This window comes from Jaculus jaculus, chromosome 1, assembly GCF_020740685.1.
Source record: "Jaculus jaculus isolate mJacJac1 chromosome 1, mJacJac1.mat.Y.cur, whole genome shotgun sequence".
Taxonomy (NCBI): domain Eukaryota; kingdom Metazoa; phylum Chordata; class Mammalia; order Rodentia; family Dipodidae; genus Jaculus; species Jaculus jaculus.
In genome coordinates this window covers 10,777,934-10,800,187 of record NC_059102.1, presented here as the reverse complement: position 1 = coordinate 10,800,187, position 22,254 = coordinate 10,777,934, and the positions used below count along the sequence as shown (strand labels likewise).

Genomic DNA, 22,254 nt, shown 5'->3' with positions numbered 1-22,254 from the left:
AAAAATTATTTATTTATTTATTTGAGAGCGACAGACACAGAGAGAAAGACAGATAGAGGGAGAGAGAGAGAATGGGCATGAAAAAAACACTTTTTTAAAGATTTATTTTTATTTGTTTATTACACACACACACAGAGAGAATGGGTGGGCCAGAGCCTCTAATCACTGCAAATGAACTCCAGATGCATGTGCCACCATGTGCATCTGGCTTAAGTGGGTCCTGGGGAATTGAGCCTCGAACCAGGGTCCTTAGGCTTCACAGGCAAGTGCTTAACCGCTAAGCCATTTCTCCAGCCCTACTTTTACACAATAATTTCCCTTACATGAAGGATCAGTTAGCTATATAGTCACTCTATGTGACAAGAATGGTATGGCTACAATGCATTTCTGAAGGTTATGTGTTTCCTCAAGGTCACACTCATTAGCTAAAGGGATAGATCATTGGCAGCATCCCAGGTAGCCTGGGTAAGGATGAGTGAGAGCTTGCCAGGACACAGGGCCCTAGTTTTCTCAAGATCACAGTTTCAGGCTTTGTCCATTCTGCCTATAACTCAAAGGCCTGCAAGTGGAAAGAGGTAAGTATTCGCATATGACCAGCAGGAGCAGCTTTGTTAGTGGTGAGGGCCTCCCTTCTGGGTCTTTGTAGTTTGGATTAAAAGTCTAATGGGCCGGGCATGGTGGCGCACACCTTTAATACCAGCACTTGGGAGGCAGAGATAGGAGGATCACTGTGAGTTTGAGGCCAGCCTGAGACAACATAGTGAATTCCAGGTCAGCCTGAGCTAGAGTAAGACTCTACCTCGCAAAACAAAAACAAACAAATAAAAAGTCTGATGGGTCCCCACCCTGCTTCTATGAGTAAGTCAGTGGGTAGCATTTATTCTAAGGAATATTCCAATCTGGCTGCCAAGAGAGCACTGCAGTGCTTCCCTCCCTTGGGAGAGTTCTCTCACTGACTTGTATGTGTGCACGTACATACCTGTCTTTTGTGTGTGGTAGATGTGCGTTCTAAGCATTCCTTTGCCAAGCCTCATTCTTTTTATAAAAGTTGGATATTAGGGGCTGGAGAGATGGCTTAGCGGTTAAGCACTTGCCTGTGGAGCCTAAGGACCCTGGTTCGAGGCTCTACTCTCCAGGACCCACATTAGCCAGATGCACAAAGGGGCACACACGTCTGGAGTTCATTTGCAGTGGCTGGAGGCCCTGGCACGTCCATTCTCTATATATCTCTATCTGCCTCTTTCTCTCTGTGTCACTCTCAAATAAATAAACAAACAATTAAAAAACAAAACAAAAAAATTTATTTAAAAAAAGTTGGATATTAGCTGGGCATGGTGGCACATGCTTTTAATCTCAGCACTCAGGAGGCAGAGGTAGGAGGATCGCCCTGAGACTACATAGTGAATTCCAGAGCTAGAGCGAGACCTTACCTTAAAACAACAACAACAACAACAGCAAAAAAATCTTAAGCATACCCAGAGGCCACAGACTATTAAGAGAAAAATTTCAGTGCCAGGGATGAGACATCTTCCAGTGAGTTGTTGGCCAGGGAGGTCCTTGATGCCCCCAAAACGTTACAGGCCATTGCCAAGGCTCTTAGTTACCCACCAGAAATAGATGCTAAGACCCTACTGCTGAAGACGCCACATGTCTGGGCAGCAAGTTCACTGAGAAATCAAGTTGGAGATGAGCTGAAAACCTCCTCGCTGTAGACCAGCTGACAGAAAGCTGGAAAAGCTGCACTGCATACAGCCCTATGGGAGACAGAAGTCATCAGTGGTGAAAACAGCAGACACCATAAGCCTTAAGTTTGGCCAGCCAGGCCAAATGACCGAATGCGTGCAATAGTGGCATGTCTGTTATGGGGGAAACCAAACACTCTCTAATTGGACCACAGGCCTGCTCCATGGGAGGAACACTTACCTGGAACTGAAAACCCAGTGAAAAGCCTACGGTGGGGAAAGCATGACCTTAGTGGTGTAATGCCTGCTGTTGTCAGGCTTAATACATATTATGCTCACCAAATGGCCCTGTGAGCACTTTTCTTAACATTCACACCCACATATTAACGCTACTCTCACTTTTGGTTAGAGAAACTTCTCTTTTCAGATGGCAGTGACCACTGGGATGACCCAAAAGGGACCACTGGGATGACCATAGTGCTGAGAAGAAGTGGCAAAGGAGTGTCCAGTACTGAAACATCTCTATCACACCTTCCAAGGCTCAGGGTCCATTGCGGAAGTGCTGGTGGAAAGAATGTAAGAGCCAAAGGAAGGGTAGGATTGCAACCGTCCAGACAGAAATTGGCCTCAATATCCTTGACCTTGCAGTGCTTAGCACTACCTTCACAACACCTGCATAAGAGGAGGAAAAGATGATGACATCAAAATAAAAGAGAGACTAATGGAGAGAGGGAGGGGATATGATGGAGTGTGGATTTGTGAAGGGGAAAATGGGGGAGGAGAGGGAATTATCATGGTTTATTGTCTGTAATTATGGAAGTTGTTAATTTTAAAAAAGTTTAAAATTGCCTCAGGGTGTTGTCAGGCTGCCTGTGGTGAGAATTATGAATCCAATCAGCATCCATCTATCCCTCCATCCATCCCCATGCCCTCCTTCTGTTCATCCCTCCCTCACTCCTTCCATCTGTCCATCCATTCATTTGTCTGTCCCTGTCTTCCCTCCTCCTTTCCTTCTTTTCTTGCTCCCTTTTCTCCTCTGCCTCTGTCTGTCCATCGATTCATACCTTTCTTCCTCCATCTTCACTCCCTCCCTCCCTTTCTTCCTTCCTCCCTCAGTCCATCCATCCTCAAAAGATGAATCCTCCCGGGCCTCGCCCAGCGTTCTGGCTGGAGCTCATACCACGCTGCAGGACAGACGCACCTGAGGAGGCTACAAGGAGGAGCATAAAATGGGCCCTAAAACCGGCGCAGGAAAATGGGGAGACAGTGGGGGATAGGCGAGACCTCCTCCAGAGATTCAGAGAGCTGCGGGTGATTTCACTCTCTGTAGTTCAGACCAAAAAAGGTGTTTTTGTTTTATAAATGGGACAGAGAAGGAGACTGAAGTGTGTGTGTGTGTGTGTGTGTGTGTGTGTGTGTTTGAGGTAGGGTCTCTCTTTTTAGCCCAGGCTGACCTGGAATTCACTGTGTCGTCTCAGCGTAGCCTCGAACTCACGGCGACCTTCCTAACTCTGCCTCCCTAGTGCTGGGACTAAAGGCCTGCGCCACCACGCCCGGCATTATTGTCTTTATTTTTATTTATTTATTTTTTAGCGCTGGACTGTGGTTTCTCCAGGAAAGCCTGCGGGCTTGGTTTAGAGGTTACCCCACAGAGGGCGCTGTTTGCCTGACTTTGAATGGCGTCGTGGGCGCTGGCAAGCAGAGGGCCAGTGAACTGCTGTGCCCGCGCCCAGGGCCAAATTCGCGAGCTTCTGCAAAAGGAAAGGAAAGATCGACTCTATGCATCCTGCTGTGTAACCCTAGCGTCCAGACAGAGGAGGCGAACTGAAGGTGCTGACTCCCCTCTTTAGTCAATATACACGCTCACCCTCTCTCTCTGTCTCTCTTTCTCGCTGCTAGAGCGGCAAAGCGAGAGATGAGGAATATCTCGCGGCAAGGGACAGGGTTGGCTGTCTGGGACTCTTCCGAGCAGGATGTCTAGGTCTAGCCCTGAGCTGTCGTCTGCAAGAGCCCACTTCCTCCAACGGAGCCTTTTGCAGGACTCTTTCTTTCTTTCTTTTTTTGAGGCGGGTACGGGTAGACTTTTTTGTTTTTATTTTTTCTATTATATATATTGATGGTTGAATCCAGGGCTTCTCAGGCTAGACAAGCCCTCAGTCACTGATGCCCAACCCCTCCCTTTCCAGGAGACTGGGAGCCTTTCCTGGTCTGGGGTGGGGAGGTCGACGGTGTGTGCGAACTTTAGCGAGTTGGCACCTCTCTCGGATTCTGCACCGCACAGCCTGGGCGCGCTCTCCGCCGCCCGCTCCACCTCTGGGTTTTCGGTGCGTAACGGTGCGCCCCGGACCCAAGCACACTGCACTCGTAGAACGGTTGCTGCGCTGAGGGGGGGGGGACATGACCTCGGTGTTCAGCGCCGGTTGAGTGAATTCAAGTCCGTTCTCCTCTCTAGACACCTCTCTCCACCTATAAAACCCCAGCGTAAAACCCAGCCTGCTTGAGTCTCTGGTCTGTGATTGGTTCCAAGTCAGATTTTGGGTAGTGTGCCGTTTTGCATTCCAGTAAAGCCTTGTACAAACTCCAAGGAATAATAACAATTGTTTACCAAAGCACCGCTTACAAAGCAAGTGTGGGGCTGACTATGGTAGGTGAATGCTAAAACTTTAAATGCGACCAGCAGCAGTTGCTGGAAGAGAATCTGGCGCCCTAACGCAGAAAAATAAAATACACTGGCTTTTCACTTGAGAACCCAAATCAGTGGCGTCGGCTGACGCTGGACGGCCTTGAATTGGGCAAGATTCAACCTGGTGGACAAAGAAAGCGATGGGGAGGGGCAGGGGACCACAGAAAGACCTCTGGTGGACTGGGAGTTCCACCAGGGAAGACAGTTTGCTATCTTTCTAGGACCGGAAAAGCTATCGCTTTGGAAGGGACCCCCACCCACACCCCCAAAACACTTTTGATTTGTTTCCTAAATCTAGTTAACATTGACCCGGGGAGCTGTGTTTAAAGTCAGAGGAGACCAATAGTCTTCGATTCAGAGGCCCATAGTGATTCTCTAGGGATCTGGTGCACACGTCGTTCCTCCGGTCACGACCTAGAAAAGGTTTTCGAAGCCCCTTAATAAGCCTTGGGTAGGGCGCCAAGGGCCACCTGGAGGCTTCCCGGAGGATATTCGGACGGTAGGTCAGAAGTGAGTCCTCGACCTGGGGACCACCCTCCGGGGCCGAGGGACGTTCTTCAGAGCGCAGCGGTCCGCGCGCACCCCGACTCCCTGGCAGCCTCCAGGTGTGGCTCGGGCGCCGGCAGGTGCTTGCTGTGTGCGCCCGCGGGCGCGCAAGGACGCACACCACCCGCGCTCCCTGGAGGCTCACGCTTCCTCCGGCCAAAGGCCAAGGCTACGCGGATTCCCGAGCCCGCAGCCTCAGTGCGAGGACTCTCTCCCGCGGCCAGACGGTGGGTGGGAAACCCAAATTTTCTCCTACTTGGCCGCACCCTTTTCTGCGAGTTTTGGGGAGGGGTGGTAATAATGAGGCCATCGGACCCCCACCCCCAAATGTAGGAAGTAGCGAGTTGGTCGCGGGCCGAGGCACCGTCCTACCTCCTGAGCCCGCGCGGCCGTGGCTTTCCAGCCGTGTGGGGCAGCGGGCCCCTTGCAGGCCCCTGGGGGTGGGGGGACGACAGCTGCAGACGCGGATAACCCCGAGGTGACCCGGGCCCGCTCCTCCCCCTCCCTCCCCTCCCGCAAGCCCGACGGCGGGAAGCCGGGGCCCAGCCGCAAGGAGGGGGGGGTTGGAGAGGGAGGCGCCGGTTCCCGGCTCGCGACCGTCAGTGCGCTCGGGCCGCCCGGGGGGCGCCGCCGTCTCCCGGTGTTTCGTTCGCCTCCCGCGCTGGTAGGAGCGCTCCGAGTGCCTCTTTAGCGGGAGCCAATATCCTTTTGTGCTAATAGGTTTGTCCTCATTTGCTGCCTAATTGGACTATATAAAGCCAATAACAGCCGGGCTCTTATAGCCCGAAGCCAAAGCGCCAAAATCCCAGGGAAGGCGAGGAGGGGGCGGTGGCGGAGGCGGCTGCGGGGCCCGGGCTCGGCTGCGCCTTGTTCGGCCTAATCCCATTTGCCATTGTACGCGCCCAATCGCCGTATACTCCCCGCATTTAACTTGGATGACATTTTGATTTCATCATTAGCATCCGGCGCCGGATTGACGCATCCCCATAGCTGGGGACTGCTCTCGCTGCCTCCTCCCGGGGAGCTGCAGCCTTCGCCGAGCACCCCCACCCCCGGGGTCCCCGAGTGCCGCCGCAGCTGGGCCGCTCCCCGCCCCTCTGGACCCCTCCCTCATGCGAGCCCGCCCCGGCCCGGTCCTCACCCCGCCCTCCCGCGGCTCGATTTGCGCCCGGGGCGGCCCCCGACTTTGAGCCCCAGAGTTGAGTTGCGTTTATGGTCTGATTTCCGGCCGCTAGCCTGCTCGCCCCGCCGCTCGCCTGTCCCTCTCCCTCCCTCCCTGGGACTCGGAGGAGAGGGGACCATGCCGGAGCCCGGGCCCGACGCCTCGGGCACCGCCAGCGCACCGCCCCCGCAGCCGCCGCCCCAGCCTCCGGCGCCCAAGGAATCCCCGTTCTCCATCAAGAACCTGCTCAACGGAGATCACCACCGGCCGCCCCCTAAGCCCCAGCCGCCCCCACGGACGCTCTTCGCTCCGGCCTCGGCCGCCGCCGCTGCCGCCGCCGCCGCCGCCGCCGCGGCAGCCAAGGGGGCCCTGGAGGGCGCCGCGGGCTTCGCGCTCTCGCAGGTGGGCGACCTGGCTTTCCCCCGCTTTGAGATCCCAGCGCAGAGGTTTGCCCTGCCAGCGCACTACCTGGAACGCTCCCCGGCCTGGTGGTACCCCTACACCCTGACCCCCGCCGGCGGCCACCTCCCTCGACCTGAAGGTACCGACCTCTCTTTGAACTTTCATTCTCCCACCCTCCGCGGGCCCGTCCCATCCCCGCCCACAGCGTTCTTCGATTCATCTCCCCCCCAAACACACTCACAGACCTCTCCCCACGCCCCAAATCCAAGGTTTGGCCAACTTTCTCCAGCCCCTCGCCCGCATCTGATCCCCACGCGCTTGCTTTGCGCCCCGGGAATCCTATCCCACTTGGTGAGAAAAGAGGTGCCACTGGAGCCGTGGGTGCGGCGCGTCGCCGGAAAAGTGGCCTCCCCGTGTGCACCGGGTGGCTTTGGACAGTCTAGGCTGGGCCCCCTCCCCGGCCTGGTTGGCTGGGTCAATTCTGGTGACCCCCAAACTCAAAAGCAGATTTTTTTTTCTCCCCCGCTGGTCCCTGGCAAGGGAGCCGAGGGCGTGGTGGCGCTGCCAGCGTCTGCGGAGGCCAGGGGACCCCGGAGCGCGGGCGTGCCGAGGCCTGAGGGCCCTAGGCCCGGAGGCCAGCGCGGGTCGTGGACCCGCAGCCCCCAAACTCGGGTGCACGTGCGCTCACGGCTGTGCTGTTGTGCTTGTGTGTGCGTGCCATCCGTTTGTCTGTCTCCCCAGCCTCGGAGAAGGCGCTCCTGCGAGACTCCTCCCCCGCCTCGGGCACCGACCGCGACTCGCCGGAGCCGCTGCTCAAGGCCGAGCCCGACCCCAAGGAGCTGGACTCCAAGAGCCCGGACGAGATCATCCTGGAAGAGAGCGACTCGGAGGAAGGCAAGAAGGACGGCGAGCCGGCGGCGGGCGCGGCCGGGGCGGCCGTGGGCACGGCGGCGACGACGCCGGGCACCGAGGACTGGAAGAAGGGCGCCGAGAGTCCCGACAAGAAGCCCGCGTGCCGCAAGAAGAAGACGCGCACGGTGTTCTCGCGCAGCCAGGTCTTCCAGCTCGAGTCCACCTTCGACATGAAGCGCTACCTGAGCAGCTCGGAGCGCGCGGGCCTGGCCGCGTCGCTGCACCTCACCGAGACGCAGGTCAAGATCTGGTTCCAGAACCGCCGCAACAAGTGGAAGCGGCAGCTGGCCGCCGAGCTGGAGGCCGCCAACCTGAGCCACGCGGCGGCGCAGCGCATCGTGCGCGTGCCCATCCTCTACCACGAGAACTCGGCGGCCGAGGGCGCGGCGGCGGCGGCCGCCGGGGCCCCGGTGCCCGTCAGCCAGCCGCTGCTCACCTTCCCGCACCCTGTCTACTACTCGCACCCCGTGGTCTCCTCCGTGCCGCTCCTACGGCCGGTCTGAGGCCCGACGTGGGACAGGGAGGGGGAGCACTTGGCCACCTGTCCGGACCCCGGAGGAGACTGGGCCCCCCTCAACCCCGGGCCGCGGGCGTCAAGATGTCCTGCAGGCCTTGGGGGGAGCCGGGGCTTTTCGGCTCACTTGCCTGGCCTCCCATCCCCCACCCCCAATCAGTAGCATTTTGTAAGTATTTGCAATGCATTCTCGTGCAATTCATCCCCCAGTGGATTTGAGGCGCTTCTCCTCTCAACTTTTGGTTTAGGTGACTATTTAAGAGGGGGGGGGGGGATTGGGAAAAAAGAAAAAAGAAAAAAGACCAAATTCCCGGGTCAAATCTTGCAGCTAGAAAGCTTTTGTAAAATGTGCAGTCCTCCCCCTAAATTTTCATCATTTCTGGCTCTTTGGGGCTTAATTTTTATAAAAGGAAAAAAAAAAAGCGCAGAATCCGAGTCCCTCTAGTTTATTCATTTTTTTTTTCTGTAGAACTACTTTAAGAATCCAGAAATAGAAAGAATTCGTCTGGTAATGCTATTATTTCTGCATTTCTGGGTGTGGTTCTTGTTCCCCACCCCCAATCAGTTACTCTCCGGTTTTCAGCATCTGGTGAGAACCGGACACAGGTCTATCTGCTGCCATTAACCTCGTCATCTGTCTTGCTTTGTGACTGAAGAATTCTCTAGTCACGAGTGTTTAAAGTGAAGAGACAAAACAGTCAAATATCGGAACTGAAAATCGAAATGGCTCCACATCTGGCTGGGTTCCAGTGGTCTTATTTATTAATAGCATCTACTTGGGGAACGTCACTGGTCAGTAAATTATTATTAATAATATTCCTGTCATTTCCCCCTGTTTTGAGAGAATGGCTTTTGTGTTTTATTTTGTTTTATTATCCTCTCCTCCTACCTTTTTGCTTTAGAACAACTATTGTACTTTGAACTGTGCAATATTGTACAAAATTTCCTACAAGCCCTGCTCCTTCCTGCGTGAGGGATAAGGACCTTTCCACGGTAATCATAGTCATTAACGCAGAGGGAAGATTCAGCAGGGGAAAGGGGGAAGGAAAAAACCCGAGGACAGGTAGCGATGCTCAGAGGAGTAAGTCAGGCATACGGGAGCGCTTTAAGTGAAGGACAATCAACTTAGGAGAATCTTAACTTATTTGATAAATGTACAGATTTCTTGTAAAATTTGCCCTCAACCTCCGCAGGGCTCTTTGCTCTGTTTTTCTTTCTTTCTTTCTTTCTTTCTTTCTTTCTTTCTTTCTTTCTTTCTTTCTTTCTTTCTTTTTTTTCTGTCGGCTTCACCTGTTGTTCTGTTGTCCTGACTAGTTTGTCTCTCCTCTCTTCCCTTACCTCTACCAGGGTTCAGTCCCTTTTTAAGAAAAAGAGAAAAAGCCCACAAAATATTGTTACACTTAATGTTGTTGTGAAATTGAATTAATTAAAAAGAAAAGAAAAATGAAGCCTTTAGTGTTGTCTGAGTTTGTAAGTTTGAATCCCCCCCACCCCAGAGCAGGTGCCTGGGAGGCTCTTTCAGTGTCTCCCTTCCTGCTCTCTAAATCTGACTGGGAGTCACACCCCTGTAATCCTTGTGCGAGTAAGAGACAGAGGTGGCTTTGTTCAGGACCAGGGATGCCACCTCCTCAGTATCTTATGTGGCTGGAAATGTGCAGGTAGCAGAGAAGAATAGGAAAGGACAGTGAGGACCTAGATTTATCTAGTTCGAAAAATTGAGCTGGGATTTCTAAATGCAAGGCTTCATTCGGCCTCTCCTTTTCCCAAGCCACAGTTCCTCCATGACCCAAGAGCTTTAAAGCAGGGCGTCCCTAATATGCCTAGCTAAGGGCCTGGTGGCTTGAATTGGGGCTAGGGTGGAGGAAAGGAGGAATCGCACCTCTTGCAGCTTAGCAGTCTCTGGAGGCAGGTGGTCATGTCTAACTGGGAAAGGATGAGACTGGAGATCGTGGCCAGCCAGCCCTGGAGATAGAAACCCTCTTCCACAGCCGGGGAGAGGTCTCAGCAACGCTGAGGGAACTTGGGCTGCTGGGCAGCTAGGGTTTGGGGGAGGGGGATATGCCAAACGCCCAGAAACCCTGGCCAGTAAGTGAAGCTGCAATGGAGTGGCCCGCTCGCTGGACCACACTTTCTCTGTTCCAATGCCCCGAGGGCAGCTTTTCTGGGTCCCTCTTCCCTGGCCAACGCTGGGAAGCACAGTACTCTTGGTGGGCAGCCGCAGGGGGTGGTGTGAGGCGCTCCAATACTGGTCTGCAGAGGGAAGCAGGTGCTTGGGTGCCCCCTGCCAACCCGAGTGAGTCCGGTTGCCTTCAAGCTGGGGCGTGCGCACACATCCCAGCAGCAGGGCAGAAGGGTGTGAGTGTTGGGGGGGGGGGGGGCTGAAGAACCGGAAGATAGGAGATTCCCCAGAGCTTTGCGGCAGCCAGGGCACCACCGCTGGGGAGCGCCTGCCTGCACGGCCTTTCCTCCGGCCGCCATGCCCAGCCTCTCCAACTGAGCCTGCACAATTGATTCCACTGTGGCTGAAATGTCCACTCTCGTTTTCTGTTGATGGAAAACTGCCCCCAAATAAACCGGCATGCGTATTTATGGCAAAATTTTAGTCTGGACCCCAGTAAAGATAGATCTCCCTTTATTTCCCTCTGGTTTGGAATAAAAACGAGGGCATATGTCGTAAATGAAAACTAAACAGAAAATCGGGGTCAAAATATGTTGTTCCTTGTGTTACCTGCAAACAGAGTAATGCCTTTATACTGTTGGCAATACTAACTGTGGGACAGGCCAGTAACAGCTCATTAAAAATAATGTTGCAATAGCAAACATGTCCGCAGATTTTACAGCCAGAACATGATATTATCAAATGCCAAGAAAATACTTCTTTATTTGTTTGGCTTCTAGAAAACGGTTCTTGACTGACCTGGTCTTTTGAAAGTCGAGAAATAACTGGTTCTTCGCAAGCATAGCTTATCCTTCGTCCTGATCTCCTCGGCCACCCTTTTTCTCCAGTTTAGGACCTAATGCCACTCTGAGCCAAGTCTCCCCACCCCAGGGACACAGGACCGCCTTGGATCAGGGGAGCCGTGCTCACGTGGCCTTCCAACTGGTAGCTGCCTGAGCCTTGAAGCCGACTGACATGGAAAAGGCAGGCTTCTCCTCCAGCTTGTTGGGGTCCTGGCTTTTTCTCTCATTGCCCTCATCATATATACAGCCAGGGTGGGAGACATGGCATGCAGAAGCCACTCCAAGCAGGAAGCCTCCAGTCAGTGTCTTTGATCCTTCATGTCAAGAACTGGTTATGGGAGCTGCTGTCTGTCATGCCTGGGGGGTTGACTGTCATCTTACCCTCCCGGGTTTTTGCAAAGAGAGCTGGGAGCTACTGGTACCAATCATCAAAGAAGGCTGTTAGTGTGTGGATGGGGGTGGCGGGTTATAAAGCCTCCAGACTTTCCTCTTGACATTCCACAGGGCTAGTTGGGGTCCCCTATTGTAGGACACTGAATGGACATTGCCAATGAAGCCTTCACCTTGCTTTCAGGCATGGAAGCTAGCTTTCTCTCTGTCTACCCTAACTTTGGATCTGTCCTGCTCTTCAATCAGTCTCCAAGTCAATGCAAATAACCTCACCTCCGCTGCTAAATCTTTTCTACTGCCACACATGCTAAGGACACAGCATACTCCTCTCACGCCTGACATACCACACACACACACACACACAGCCTCACATTCACATTCCTCAGCAGACGCAGGAGCCCAGGGCTTCTAGCACGGTCACTCACCTACGTGTTTAGCCCTGCTCTGATGGCCAGGGCATAGAAATAGACATATACTTTGTTCAAAATGACCCTGGGCCACTGGTTTTCTGCAGTGATCCCAGGCTAAGCTGAACTGGGAGTACTGGCGTGGAAGGGCAGGGAGCAAAGCGTCTGCGCTCCCATTTTTATTGCCCAAGCTTAAGAATCCCCGGGACAGGTCTGTAGCCTGCTGTCTCCTCAAAAAACCACCTGGTCAAACTAGTGGAGCCTGATCACCACCTCACTGGGGACCCTCATACTCCCATGAGGCCAAGACCTGCCCACTGTGCTCTGAGCACTTCTGAGTGCCTTCGGGCCCTGGGAGAGCGTGGAGCCAGCATGCCAAGTGTTTCTGTTGGCAACACAGATGTATTTTTTTTATTTGGTAGTAAATAGAGTGGGTGTGTATATATCAAACAACAGCAAGACAGATATAAACTGCCCCCTACCACTGGCATGCATTCCACCTGGGGACAACCCCTTGGAAGGCCAGAGTCAGAGGCCACAACGTGAGAACCTCAGAGTGCCAGCTTCTCGCCTGAGAAACTGGAAGTGGAGGTGAAGAGGAGGAGGAGGAGGAGGAGGAGGAGGCCAGGTTAGTGGCACTTGTTTCCTTTCTGTGGCTTCATGAGGGCCGAGGGAAGAGGACTGGAGTCATGGGAGCCACTTGGGCTTCTAGTGCTATGATGAGGCCTAACTCTTGGTACTGGTCTTTTGAGGGGGCTTGGCTGCTACCAACTTCCATCCTTCTGCGGGTGAGGGATGAACTCCCCTCCCCTTTGTGGGCGGAGCCATTGTTGGATTGGCCCCTGACCACCTCAGAGATTCCATTTTACTCCACCTCTCTCAGTTGTCCACTTCTTGCTGTCCAATGGCCCAGCCAGGGGACCCCTTACCCTTAGTGGCTCAACTTAAACTAAACAAAGGAACCAAGGAAAAGAGCCTCTGCAGGGCCACAGGGCTCAAGAATCTCGAGCCTGGCAGAAATCCCTTAAGCAGCCAGGCAGACCCAGGGGACAACACCCATGCCAGGACCTGCGTGGCCCTGTGAGAGCCATCTGCTTGGCCCCTCCTCTTTGCTTCCTGCCCAAACTCAACCTGCCACCAGGAGGTATCCGCAGGCCTTCTTCTGCTTGGCAAAGCTAGCAAGCTTTTGAGTCTGGGTGCACACGTCTGGGAAAGTGCGCGCCGCCTGTGTGTGCATGCGAGTGTTTTCTGTGTGCAGAGCAGATATGCTGACTTTTAATCTACAAAGGGGCTAAAGATCCTCAAAACTAAGTAGCCTGGATGTACTCTGAAGCACTGCTTTGTGCCTCCTGTAAGGATCTTGGATTGAGATTTGGGGTTCGCTTGTCACTTCCTCTCTGGCAGGAAAGTACCCTGCAGGAGGATTGGGTGGAGAGCTGGGGTGGACAGTATAACAGCTCTAGTCCCCACTGGGGTACATATTTGTTTGTGTGAGACTCCTCCCCCACTCTCCCTTCCGTGATTCCAGAAAGTATCATTAGAGAGTTAGGGCAGTTGGGGAGCCCCAGGCAAGGGACAGCTGGTGGCTACAGCCGGCCACCTTCCAGGAGATGTGCAGTCCCAGATCCCCCCCTTAGCTGCTGCTCCAAAGAGATGAGTCACCAGGGCACGAACAGACCCTTTCTGGTTGCAGAGTATAGACAGGAAAACGTGCTGACGGAAGAGCAGGAGAGAGTGTGGAGCTCAGCTAGTCTGACCGTCACCAATGCAGAGTCACCAGGTGTCCCTCACCCCAGTGCTAATGTCTTAAAGAGACATAAAGAATCCCCTTCTCTTGCGAGTTCCTTGGCCGCCCTCGCCCCCCTCGGTGATGGAGTGCACGCATCAGATTTTCATCAAAGTTCTATTAAGTGAAACATAGGTTGCAGGGCACCCTTTGATTGAAACAGTTTAAATTTTAATTGTGTTTTTAATTTGACATATAGTTGCAGAAAGGAATGACACTGCGTCGCCAAGGGGCGGTCGATTTTCTTAATTTCTCCCAGAGGAATTGATGAGTCTATCAGGCCACTAGATTGGAAACCCATTAAAGCTCTCTGGTTAGGCTGTTAATTGGAACTTGATGGATGTGGGAGGGGGGTGTTGGGATTCGGCTATGCTGATCCAATCTTCATGACTTTCTGTTTTCCAATAAATTACACAATTCATTTTCCAGCCGCAGATTACATAAATTGTACACCTCTGGGGCTCTCTTTTTCAAATAGGGAGCCCCTTTCCCCAAAAGCCTATTGCGAGATGTCATTTGCACCAAAGAACGAACAGCAGAGGCCCTTGAATGAAAATCGAAACATAATCAACGTTTATACTTAGAAAATTTATTGAGATCATTTTCTCTGGTATTTCCTTATTTTAAAGTTTGGACGCGCCATATATCATAATCCAGTCCCGTAAAGGGGGGGGGAGAGACTGTGTTTAATATTTATCGAAGCTTGATTCCAAGATCAAACTTGTTTATGACTTCATCTGTCATTTCGGAGGGAGCCTGCTTCCACTATTACCCGGCTCAGCCAGCCTATTTCCCAACTGCCGCAGAGCAGAGAGGATCAATTTTTATTAGGCTCCTCAGCAAGTTTGCTCTGGGCCGCTTTAATATTGAGCAGCTGCATAATCTTGGGACCGAAACTTCAAGCGTCCTCTCAGTCTGGGAAAGTTTATTACTCCTTGGGCCCTGGATATGCCTAATTCCTAGGAGGGTGACAGGGAGTTCCCATACGAGGCAAAAAAGTAACTCCTAGGATATCAGCTATTAAACAGTGAAGTAAGGAGGGCTAGATCTATCTGCAGATAAGTGTGGGGCAAGTTGGGCGCGGGGGCATTAGGATTGCCCCTTGAGGGTGCAGAAACCCAGTCTGTGAGTGGTGCGTTCTGGGTTTTGTAGCAGCAGCACAGGTGGGGGCGGGGAGCTAGAGGGTGGGGGCAACTGGCTTCTGTAATTTTGCTGAGATTTTCTCAGAGATGCCCCAATGACTGGGAAGAGTGGAAGATCATGTCTTAGCCTTCATTGCCACTTGTATGTGACTGTTGTCAGTGCTGGAGAACCACAGGTGACCCACCAGTGGAGGGGACCACAGGAGAGCTGCAGTCCACAGGGTAGAGTCCCAGAGTCTGTCAGATCTCTTGGAAGACCTTCCCACTGCCTGTGCCCATCGCTACCACTCGATTGTTTGACAGTGTGGTGAAGACCACTCCCTCAGTGCCAGTGAAAAGGCAGGCCAGGCCAGATGCTCCCTTTGACTTTCCAAACCAACATGGGAGCAGTGAGGTCGTATGGTTTCTCAGTACTCTGCTTTAGGGTTCTCAGGCTCAGCTCCCCAGTAAGTGGCCACCACCTATAGTCTCTGCCTTGAGAGAGGTCTCAATTCCTTGAGCTCTTTACCCTACTCAGACTGTACCCCATGCTCTGGCGATGATTAGCGTCCTCAGTCCTCCTCACGTTGTTCTCTAAGCTGATGGCTAATGTCTGCCTCCTTCTGCCCTATTGCAAGGGTGTGATATTGGCAGAGGAACGAACTTACCTACTAATCTTTCTTACTATACGTGCCTATTCGCTTATTTTTCCCAAGCCTAAGTTTCCCCATCTGTACAATGGGAGTAAAGAACCAGGTCACATTTGCTGTGAGGATTAAAACCAATAATGGCCTGGTATGATGGCACAAGCCTTCTAAACACTGGGGTTATAGGTGGTGAGCTTCAGGTCAGTCTGGGCTAGTGTGAGACCCTGCTTCAAAGCCCTCCCCTTCCTCCAAAAGAGAAAAAAGATGAGCAGTCCCAGCTCCAATAGCTCCCAAAAGTTGAATCCACTCAGGTTCCCTTGCTCGACGAATTCTTCCTTAGTAGGGTGACTAGCTCTGCCCCCCACCAAGTTGGCCAGCAAGTTCTCAATGGGGACTGCCTGGCTCTAGCTCTGGAAACAGAGCCCAGCTAGGTTTTCGTGAGAGGCCGCGGTGAGTGGGGGAGTGGAGTATGGGATCTCCCCCTCTATCCCAGTAGCTGCGCCCGGACCTGCTGCGACGATGCCCAGGAGCCTGCGCCATGGTCCCAACATAACAGGACGCACAAATTGTATTTCAGCGCTGGGTCCTTCCGGGTTAATGAGCTGACACCATGATTAAAGCTGACCATTTGTAATGTGTCTCGACCCCGCCGCCGAGCCCTGAAGAGGTTAATGCGGTGACGGAGGCCGGCACCTGCCCCTCGCCCGCCTCCCGCCCCGGCGCACAGGCTCCTCACGCCCTCACCCCCGCCCTCTCTCCTGCCCCCGTCCCGGCTGCGCCACCGACCCCTAATCAATTAGCCCATTAACGAGCCCTTTGAGGAGTTAAGTAGGAGAGTTCTGCCACGGGCAGGGCCGCAGTCGGTAACTCACCGCGGCTAATGATATTATAAGCGCTTTACTCAATAACCCGGGAGCAGTGCGGCGAGGAAGGAACTGCACCGTCATGGTGCAGCCTGGACCCGGGTGGGGACCAACCCTCTCCCTCCACTCTAGGCTCATCTGGGGTGTGTCTCAAGGACCTTGCTCCCGCATTCTTTCCCACAGAAAACTTGTGATTCTGGTCCCAAATCTTGACTGCTCTGGGATGATTCTAGACCAACTAACAGGTTTCTAGAGATTAAGCCGGTAAAAACCAGGGATCAGAAAGCGGCCCAGACAAGAAAGGAGGGAACCACTGTTTACTGAGATCCACCCTGACCTCACAACAGCCTCCTGAAAGGTGGGCATTAGTTCCCCAAATTGTAAGAGTGGCGAAACCAAGGCTTGGAAAGTCTTAAGTGTCTTGCTGAATGTCACCTACCGCATATTTGAATAGAATCTGCCCAATCCCAAAACTCTGTCCTTAGCCAGCACTCATGGGGAAGGAGAGGCTTAGGTAAGAGGTTGGCACTGACTTGGGTGCCAGCCTGGGCTACAGAATGAGTTCTTGGTCAGCCTGAAGCCCTATCTCAAAACAGAACAAAAAACAAACTCCAAAGTAACTTTGTCTCCATAACCACCTACTTTTCTTCTTCCCCAAAGAACAACGTGTTTCTATTTTTGTAGCAATTCTGAGACCTCCACTATTTCCCAAAAAGTAGAGATTCATTTATGCCACAGAAGGCGGGCTGAGCACTATGAGGTCTAGGTTAGGTTGAGGAGGCATCTCTCGGGCGCTCCTAGTCCTTCCACGCCTTCTGAAGCATTCTCACCCCTAGCTGTGGCTTCCACAAAGCAGCAGAAGAGAGGGGGCCATGAGGGCAGAGCGGCTTCGATCGGGACCCGACCTGTTCAATTTAAATGGTGGTGCTGGTACTTGAACCTGGATTGCTTAACTCTAGGGCTGCCCAGTCTCTAAAATCCCGTAGGCCAGTGACAGGGGCGGGGTTTGCAGGCCGAAGTTGTGGGCACCTGAGGTTCCCTGAGGGGCCCTAGGGCGCAGCGTCAATCCCACTCCGGAACTTAATCCACCCTTCCCCCTAGGCGGGCGGGCGAGCCTGTTCCACGGAGGCTGGGCGGGGCTGGGGGCTCGCGAGGGGTGGCAGCTTGGTGGAGTTCCTCTGAGTGCTGGACGCCTCGCCAGCCTGGGCTCGGTGCCCCTCTAGCTCCAAGTCCTGCAATGCACCTGTCTGGAGAAGCCAGGGTCTAAGCGGCGTCCGAGAGCGGGAAGGCGAGCTGGAATCTGCGCCCCTTTCGGCCCCAGATGCCCCTGGCTAGGGAGAGCCGGCGTCCTCCGGGCTCGGGCGTGCTCGCGGCGCACGCCGGCGCGGCGTCCCCTCGCCAGGGCTTTTTGAAAATTTCCGGGGCCGCTCGGCGGCGCTGCGATTGGCCGGGTTCGGGTAACCTCTATGCAAATGAGGCCGCGCCGCCTCCGCGTCGCCCCAAACCCGCAGAGTTGGGCAGGCGAGGGAAGGGGCATTCGCGCCGGGGGCTGGGCGGGCTCACCCAGAGCCGCACGGGCAGGGACCCCCCACGCAATCGTCCCGTGCCCGCGTGTCCCCTGCGCGGAAGGAAGCTTTCGCCAGCCTCGCCGCCCCCTCTCCCCTACTTTTCTCCCCGCCCCTCCCCCTACCCACCCCTGCCTGCCTGCACCACCATCCACTCAGACCTTCTCTAAAGGGACTTCTTGGTTTCCTCCGATTTCTTATGAACCCAGGATGGGCAGCAAGGAAGATGTGGGCAAGGGATGTCCGGCGGCCGGTGGCGTCTCCAGCTTCACCATCCAGTCCATCCTGGGCGGGGGCCCTTCGGAAGCACCGCGGGAGCCCGCAGGCTGGCCGGCCAGGAAGCGCAGCTTGTCTGTGTCCTCCGAGGAGGAGGAGCCCGACGAAGGCTGGAAGGCGCCGGCTTGCTTCTGCCCCGACCCGCACGGCCCCAAGGAGCCAGGCCCCAAGCACCATCCCCCCATCCCTTTTCCCTGCCTGGGTAAGGATCGCACGACTTCAGGCGGGCAGCCTGGGCGCCCCGCCGAGACGGCATTCTCCGGTCTCAGCTGCAGCCGCTTGGGGGTCCGGGGCTGAGGGGAGGGGGGGGCCCGCGCCGCGGTGCCTCCGAGCACGGGCTGGCGCAGGCGGTGGGGTGTGGAGGAAGCACAGACCCCGAGCATTTGGGGAGATCGTTTGCGGGGGGGGGGGCGGAAGCCTGCGTTGGCGAGAGAGTGAACAGAGGGCCGGACACGTTGCGCGTGGCACACTCGGATGTGGCCATAGTCCTTTTGCACTCGAGGTACTTTCTTTCCTAACATGGGGTGTGCCAGTCAGGTGTTGCGTGTCCTGCAATCTCTCTCTCCCTCTCTTTTTTCCTCCTCTCTGTCTCTTCTTCACGAAATGATTAGCACTCTAAGATGATTGACAATGATGCATTTCAGAGAGGCTTCCCCTTTACAACATCTGACGGAGGACAGCCCCGCGTTAGTCCTTAGCACGGTTTTCCAAACAAACGGCTTGTGAAATGATGCCACCCTGTAAAGCTGGGGGAACTCCTGTGCCTCAGTTCTCGCACAGCAAAAATCCTCCTTTAAGATGTATTAAAGTCTCCCTTCCAGACCTCGTCCCCAGCCGCCACCCGTGTTTTTATAAAGGTGGGAGCGCAGACCCTCTCCTCCCCCCAGGCTCTGTTTACCTGGGCCCCTCCAAGGCTGAGGTCTTGGGCTTTGGGTGCAGACCCCTGCCAACCTCTCCTGGGTGCTGGTGGTGTTGGGGAGCCGAGGATCTCCCCGACTCTGCAGCTCCACGGCCTTCCCATCTGTTCTCGTTCCTCAGGTACCCCCAAGGGCAGCGGTGGCGCAGGGCCGGCGGGTTCGGACCGCTCGCCTTTCCGGGACTTTAAGGAGGAGAAGGAGAGGCTGTTGCCGGCCGGTTCGCCTTCTCCGGGCCCCGAGCGGCCGCGGGACGGCGGAGGCGTGGAGCGGCAGGCGGGCGCGGCCAAGAAGAAGACGCGCACGGTGTTCTCGCGCAGCCAGGTGTACCAGCTCGAGTCCACGTTCGACATGAAGCGCTACCTGAGCAGCTCGGAGCGCGCCTGCCTCGCCTCCAGCCTGCAGCTCACCGAGACGCAGGTCAAGACTTGGTTCCAGAACCGCCGCAACAAGTGGAAGCGGCAGCTCTCGGCCGAGCTGGAGGCGGCCAACATGGCGCACGCGTCGGCGCAGACTCTCGTGGGCATGCCGCTGGTGTTCCGGGACAGCTCGCTGCTGCGCGTGCCCGTGCCGCGCTCGCTCGCCTTCCCCGCGCCGCTCTACTACCCCGGCGGCGGCGGCGGCGGCAACCTCTCGGCCTTACCGCTCTACAACCTCTACAACAAGCTCGACTACTGACGCCCCGACCCGAGCCCCGGAGTCGCCCCGGCACGCCGCGCCGCCCGGCGCACGGGCCATGCGCACCCGGCTCGCTCAAAAACTCCGCGGCGAAAGGAATTGGAAGAAATACACCATGTGTATTCATTATGCTCTATTTATGGCCTCTGCCCCTGACCTTATTGTTTTGTTTGTTTCGGGTATTTATCCGCATTCCTCACTCCGGATCGCCTTCTTTTTCTACCCAAAACCGAACGAACCAACACGCAGTGAAAACTATTTTGGAACGGAATATTCTCGGGTGGTAGTAGTGGTGGTGGGAAAGAGTTTTTCTTTCTTTCTTTCTTTCTTTGGCCCCGTCGGTTTGCGCTGGTAGGAAAACAAAATCAGGAAAGAACGACGAAACCAGATGTACCCTTTCCCTCCATATATACACTTGTATATATGTAACCAGGACTCTCGCTCGACTAAGCCAGGCCCTCACGGGTTTTGGATATCGAGCTGATCACCTCTCTTCGTTCCCTTCATCCTGAGGATGGATAGGGTCTGAAGGGGGAAGAGTACAGATCTGTAAATATTTTTAAAGAGAGAAAAAAAAATAAAACATTTTAAACATCGTTGCTAACTTTGGAGGGGTTCATTGCCCGGCATGACAATGCGTGGAAGGGTTTCGCAATTTTCAGTGGCAGAACGTGAGTCTGTAAAGGTCACGTTCACACCACGTGAGGGTGGAGCTGGGGTCAGGGGTTAAAGGTGCGGTCACTGTTGCTGTCCAGGCGGCTGGTGGCGGGTGCTGCTAACCCTCACCCCACAGTGCCCAGGATTATGGCACGGCCTGGGGCGCACTCAGGATGGAACGCGGATCTAGAGCCCGCGCAAAGACAAAGGCAGGGCAGACCTTGCTCCTGAAGCGGTTGTCTTCTGACTGTAAACGAAGCAGGGATGTGAACAACATCCTCTCTTGAGCTGGGATCGCCTTGGGCTTGGCCAAAGATGGGCACACAGCGACGTAGCCGGAGCTGGGCTGCGCGCCCTCCTCCAGCCGGGTGCCGGCCAGCCGCGCAGCACTTCCTACATCTGGTAAAACGTCTCTTTGTCACCTTAAGCTTGGAGCGACCCGCATCCAGCCAAAGCAGGGTTTCCTGGCCAGTAACATAGTTGGGTGTCCTGCGCGGAGCCAGAAGTGACGCCTAAAGGCAACTCTTCGACCCAAGAGGGATCCAAGGGGACGGAAGAAAGCGCAGGAGGCAAAGGCATTTCCCTACACTCTTTTGGTTGTCGTTAGCAGTTTGCATTGTGCGTGGCACGATGGTTGGATCAAGGGCCACAGCTCAGCCGGTGTACCGGAGTTGGGCAGAGATGCGCGGCCCAGGGACGCAAGGACTAGGGTGCCGGGACAAGTGCGGCCGCACCGGGGCTAGACAAGCGCTGTGCAGACAGAATAGCCTCGCGACCGTTGTGCAAATCGAAGTCCTTTTCTCTCTTTAGATCGCGGCCACCTGTTCCTGGTAAAGCGCTGGGAATGGAAGCAGGAGCTTGGAGGAGGCAGGATGTTCGGTACCGCGAGTGGGAGTGGCGAACTCAGCTGTCCTCCTGCCCCGTCACTCGGTGCTCCGGAGCGAGAAGTCCGCAGCGCCTAGGCCCCGATCTCTTTCTGGAAAGGGAAATCATTTGCTTGTCTCTGAGCCAAAGGACATCGACATTACTTGCATTTTGTGGAAATATACAGAGAATCTGTAAACGTTGATATAATCTGCAGTATTCTGTGTAAAATACCCGACTAAAACGATTCGCTCTGATAGTGTTCATTTTTTCTTTCACATTAGATTTCATAAAACCACAACTATTTCAAGATGACGTCAGAGGGATGTTACTCAAGAAAGCACCTGCCAATACTAGGTTGGTTCAATTGCATTTATTTCATTTCAATTGAGATCGTGTCAATAAATATTTCCTGGGACCCAGTACGTGTTGAGAACCTACTTGCATTTCAGATGGGCAGGGAGCTCACACAGGAGGTAGATCTGTTTTCTCCTGATTTATTGTCTACACATATTTTATTTCACTGAAGTTCTCCCCATACTCCAGTTGACCCTTTTTGAATTTTTTCCTCTCACAGTGACAACTTAATATTCCACGAAGAGACAAGTAAATTACTTCAGAGGAACTTCGTGTAGAGGAATATTCCATTCATGTCATTTGTGTCTGCATTACAGTAGGTTATGATTTGATAATAGATTTAATAGTATTGGGTCACTACAGTCTCTCTAGGCTTCCATCTCTTACAGGAAGTAGTTTCCTCTAGTCACTGTAAGCACTTAATGGCAAAGTGAGTTTGTCCTCAGATTTTGTGGGATGACCCTTTCCTAGTTGATCTTATCCAAGTGTACATTTCATCCTCTTTACTAATCCAGAAATGAGCCATGTTGGGTGATCCAACAGTACAATTTGTTTCTAGGAATTTTTCTGTCGTACAGATAACTAAATATTACATATGTACACATGCACGCTTTACCTTTGTGTTTAAAATGTTCTGCAAGTCTCCACTGCTGCCAGATTTCCTATCTTAAGCCTATCAATTTATTTGAATAATCAGCAAAATAACCAGTCTCGTTTCAGGCTGTAAACTGGATTTAAAAGATTGACGTTTCTTAAAACTCAAATCGAGTTGGGCTGCAACTGCATGCCCAGAGGGACCTGAATCATACACACACTGGATAATGAAATACACTTAGATTTTATTAGTGGGTAATTTATGCTCAGAAT

General features: G+C 53.9%; 2 protein-coding genes across 2 annotated transcripts; both read left to right on the top strand.

The window, feature by feature from the left end:
- Nucleotides 1-6,211: 6,211 nt before the first annotated feature.
- On the top strand, nt 6,212-7,890 carry Hmx3 (H6 family homeobox 3). Its single transcript, XM_004659271.2, has 2 exons — nt 6,212-6,614; nt 7,217-7,890. The coding sequence occupies exons 1-2, from the start codon at nt 6,212-6,214 to the stop codon at nt 7,888-7,890; spliced, it is 1,077 nt and encodes a 358-aa protein (XP_004659328.1).
- A 4,273-nt stretch (nt 7,891-12,163) lies between these two features.
- Hmx2 (H6 family homeobox 2) lies at nt 12,164-19,509 on the top strand. Its single transcript, XM_004659270.2, has 3 exons — nt 12,164-12,287; nt 17,851-18,119; nt 18,956-19,509. The coding sequence occupies exons 2-3, from the start codon at nt 17,852-17,854 to the stop codon at nt 19,507-19,509; spliced, it is 822 nt and encodes a 273-aa protein (XP_004659327.1). The 5' UTR covers nt 12,164-12,287; nt 17,851.
- The last annotated feature ends 2,745 nt before the right edge of the window (nt 19,510-22,254 follow it).

Bases quoted from the DNA above. Each gene is read 5' to 3' on its own strand.
- Hmx2 (XM_004659270.2), top strand. From the start codon at position 17,852: ATGGGCAGCAAGGAAGATGTGGGCAAGGGATGTCCGGCGGCCGGTGGC. The intron at 18,120-18,955 runs GTAAGGATCGCA...CTCGTTCCTCAG, and splicing joins CATCCCTTTTCCCTGCCTGG to GTACCCCCAAGGGCAGCGGT.
- Hmx3 (XM_004659271.2), top strand. From the start codon at position 6,212: ATGCCGGAGCCCGGGCCCGACGCCTCGGGCACCGCCAGCGCACCGCCC. The intron at 6,615-7,216 runs GTACCGACCTCT...CTGTCTCCCCAG, and splicing joins CCACCTCCCTCGACCTGAAG to CCTCGGAGAAGGCGCTCCTG.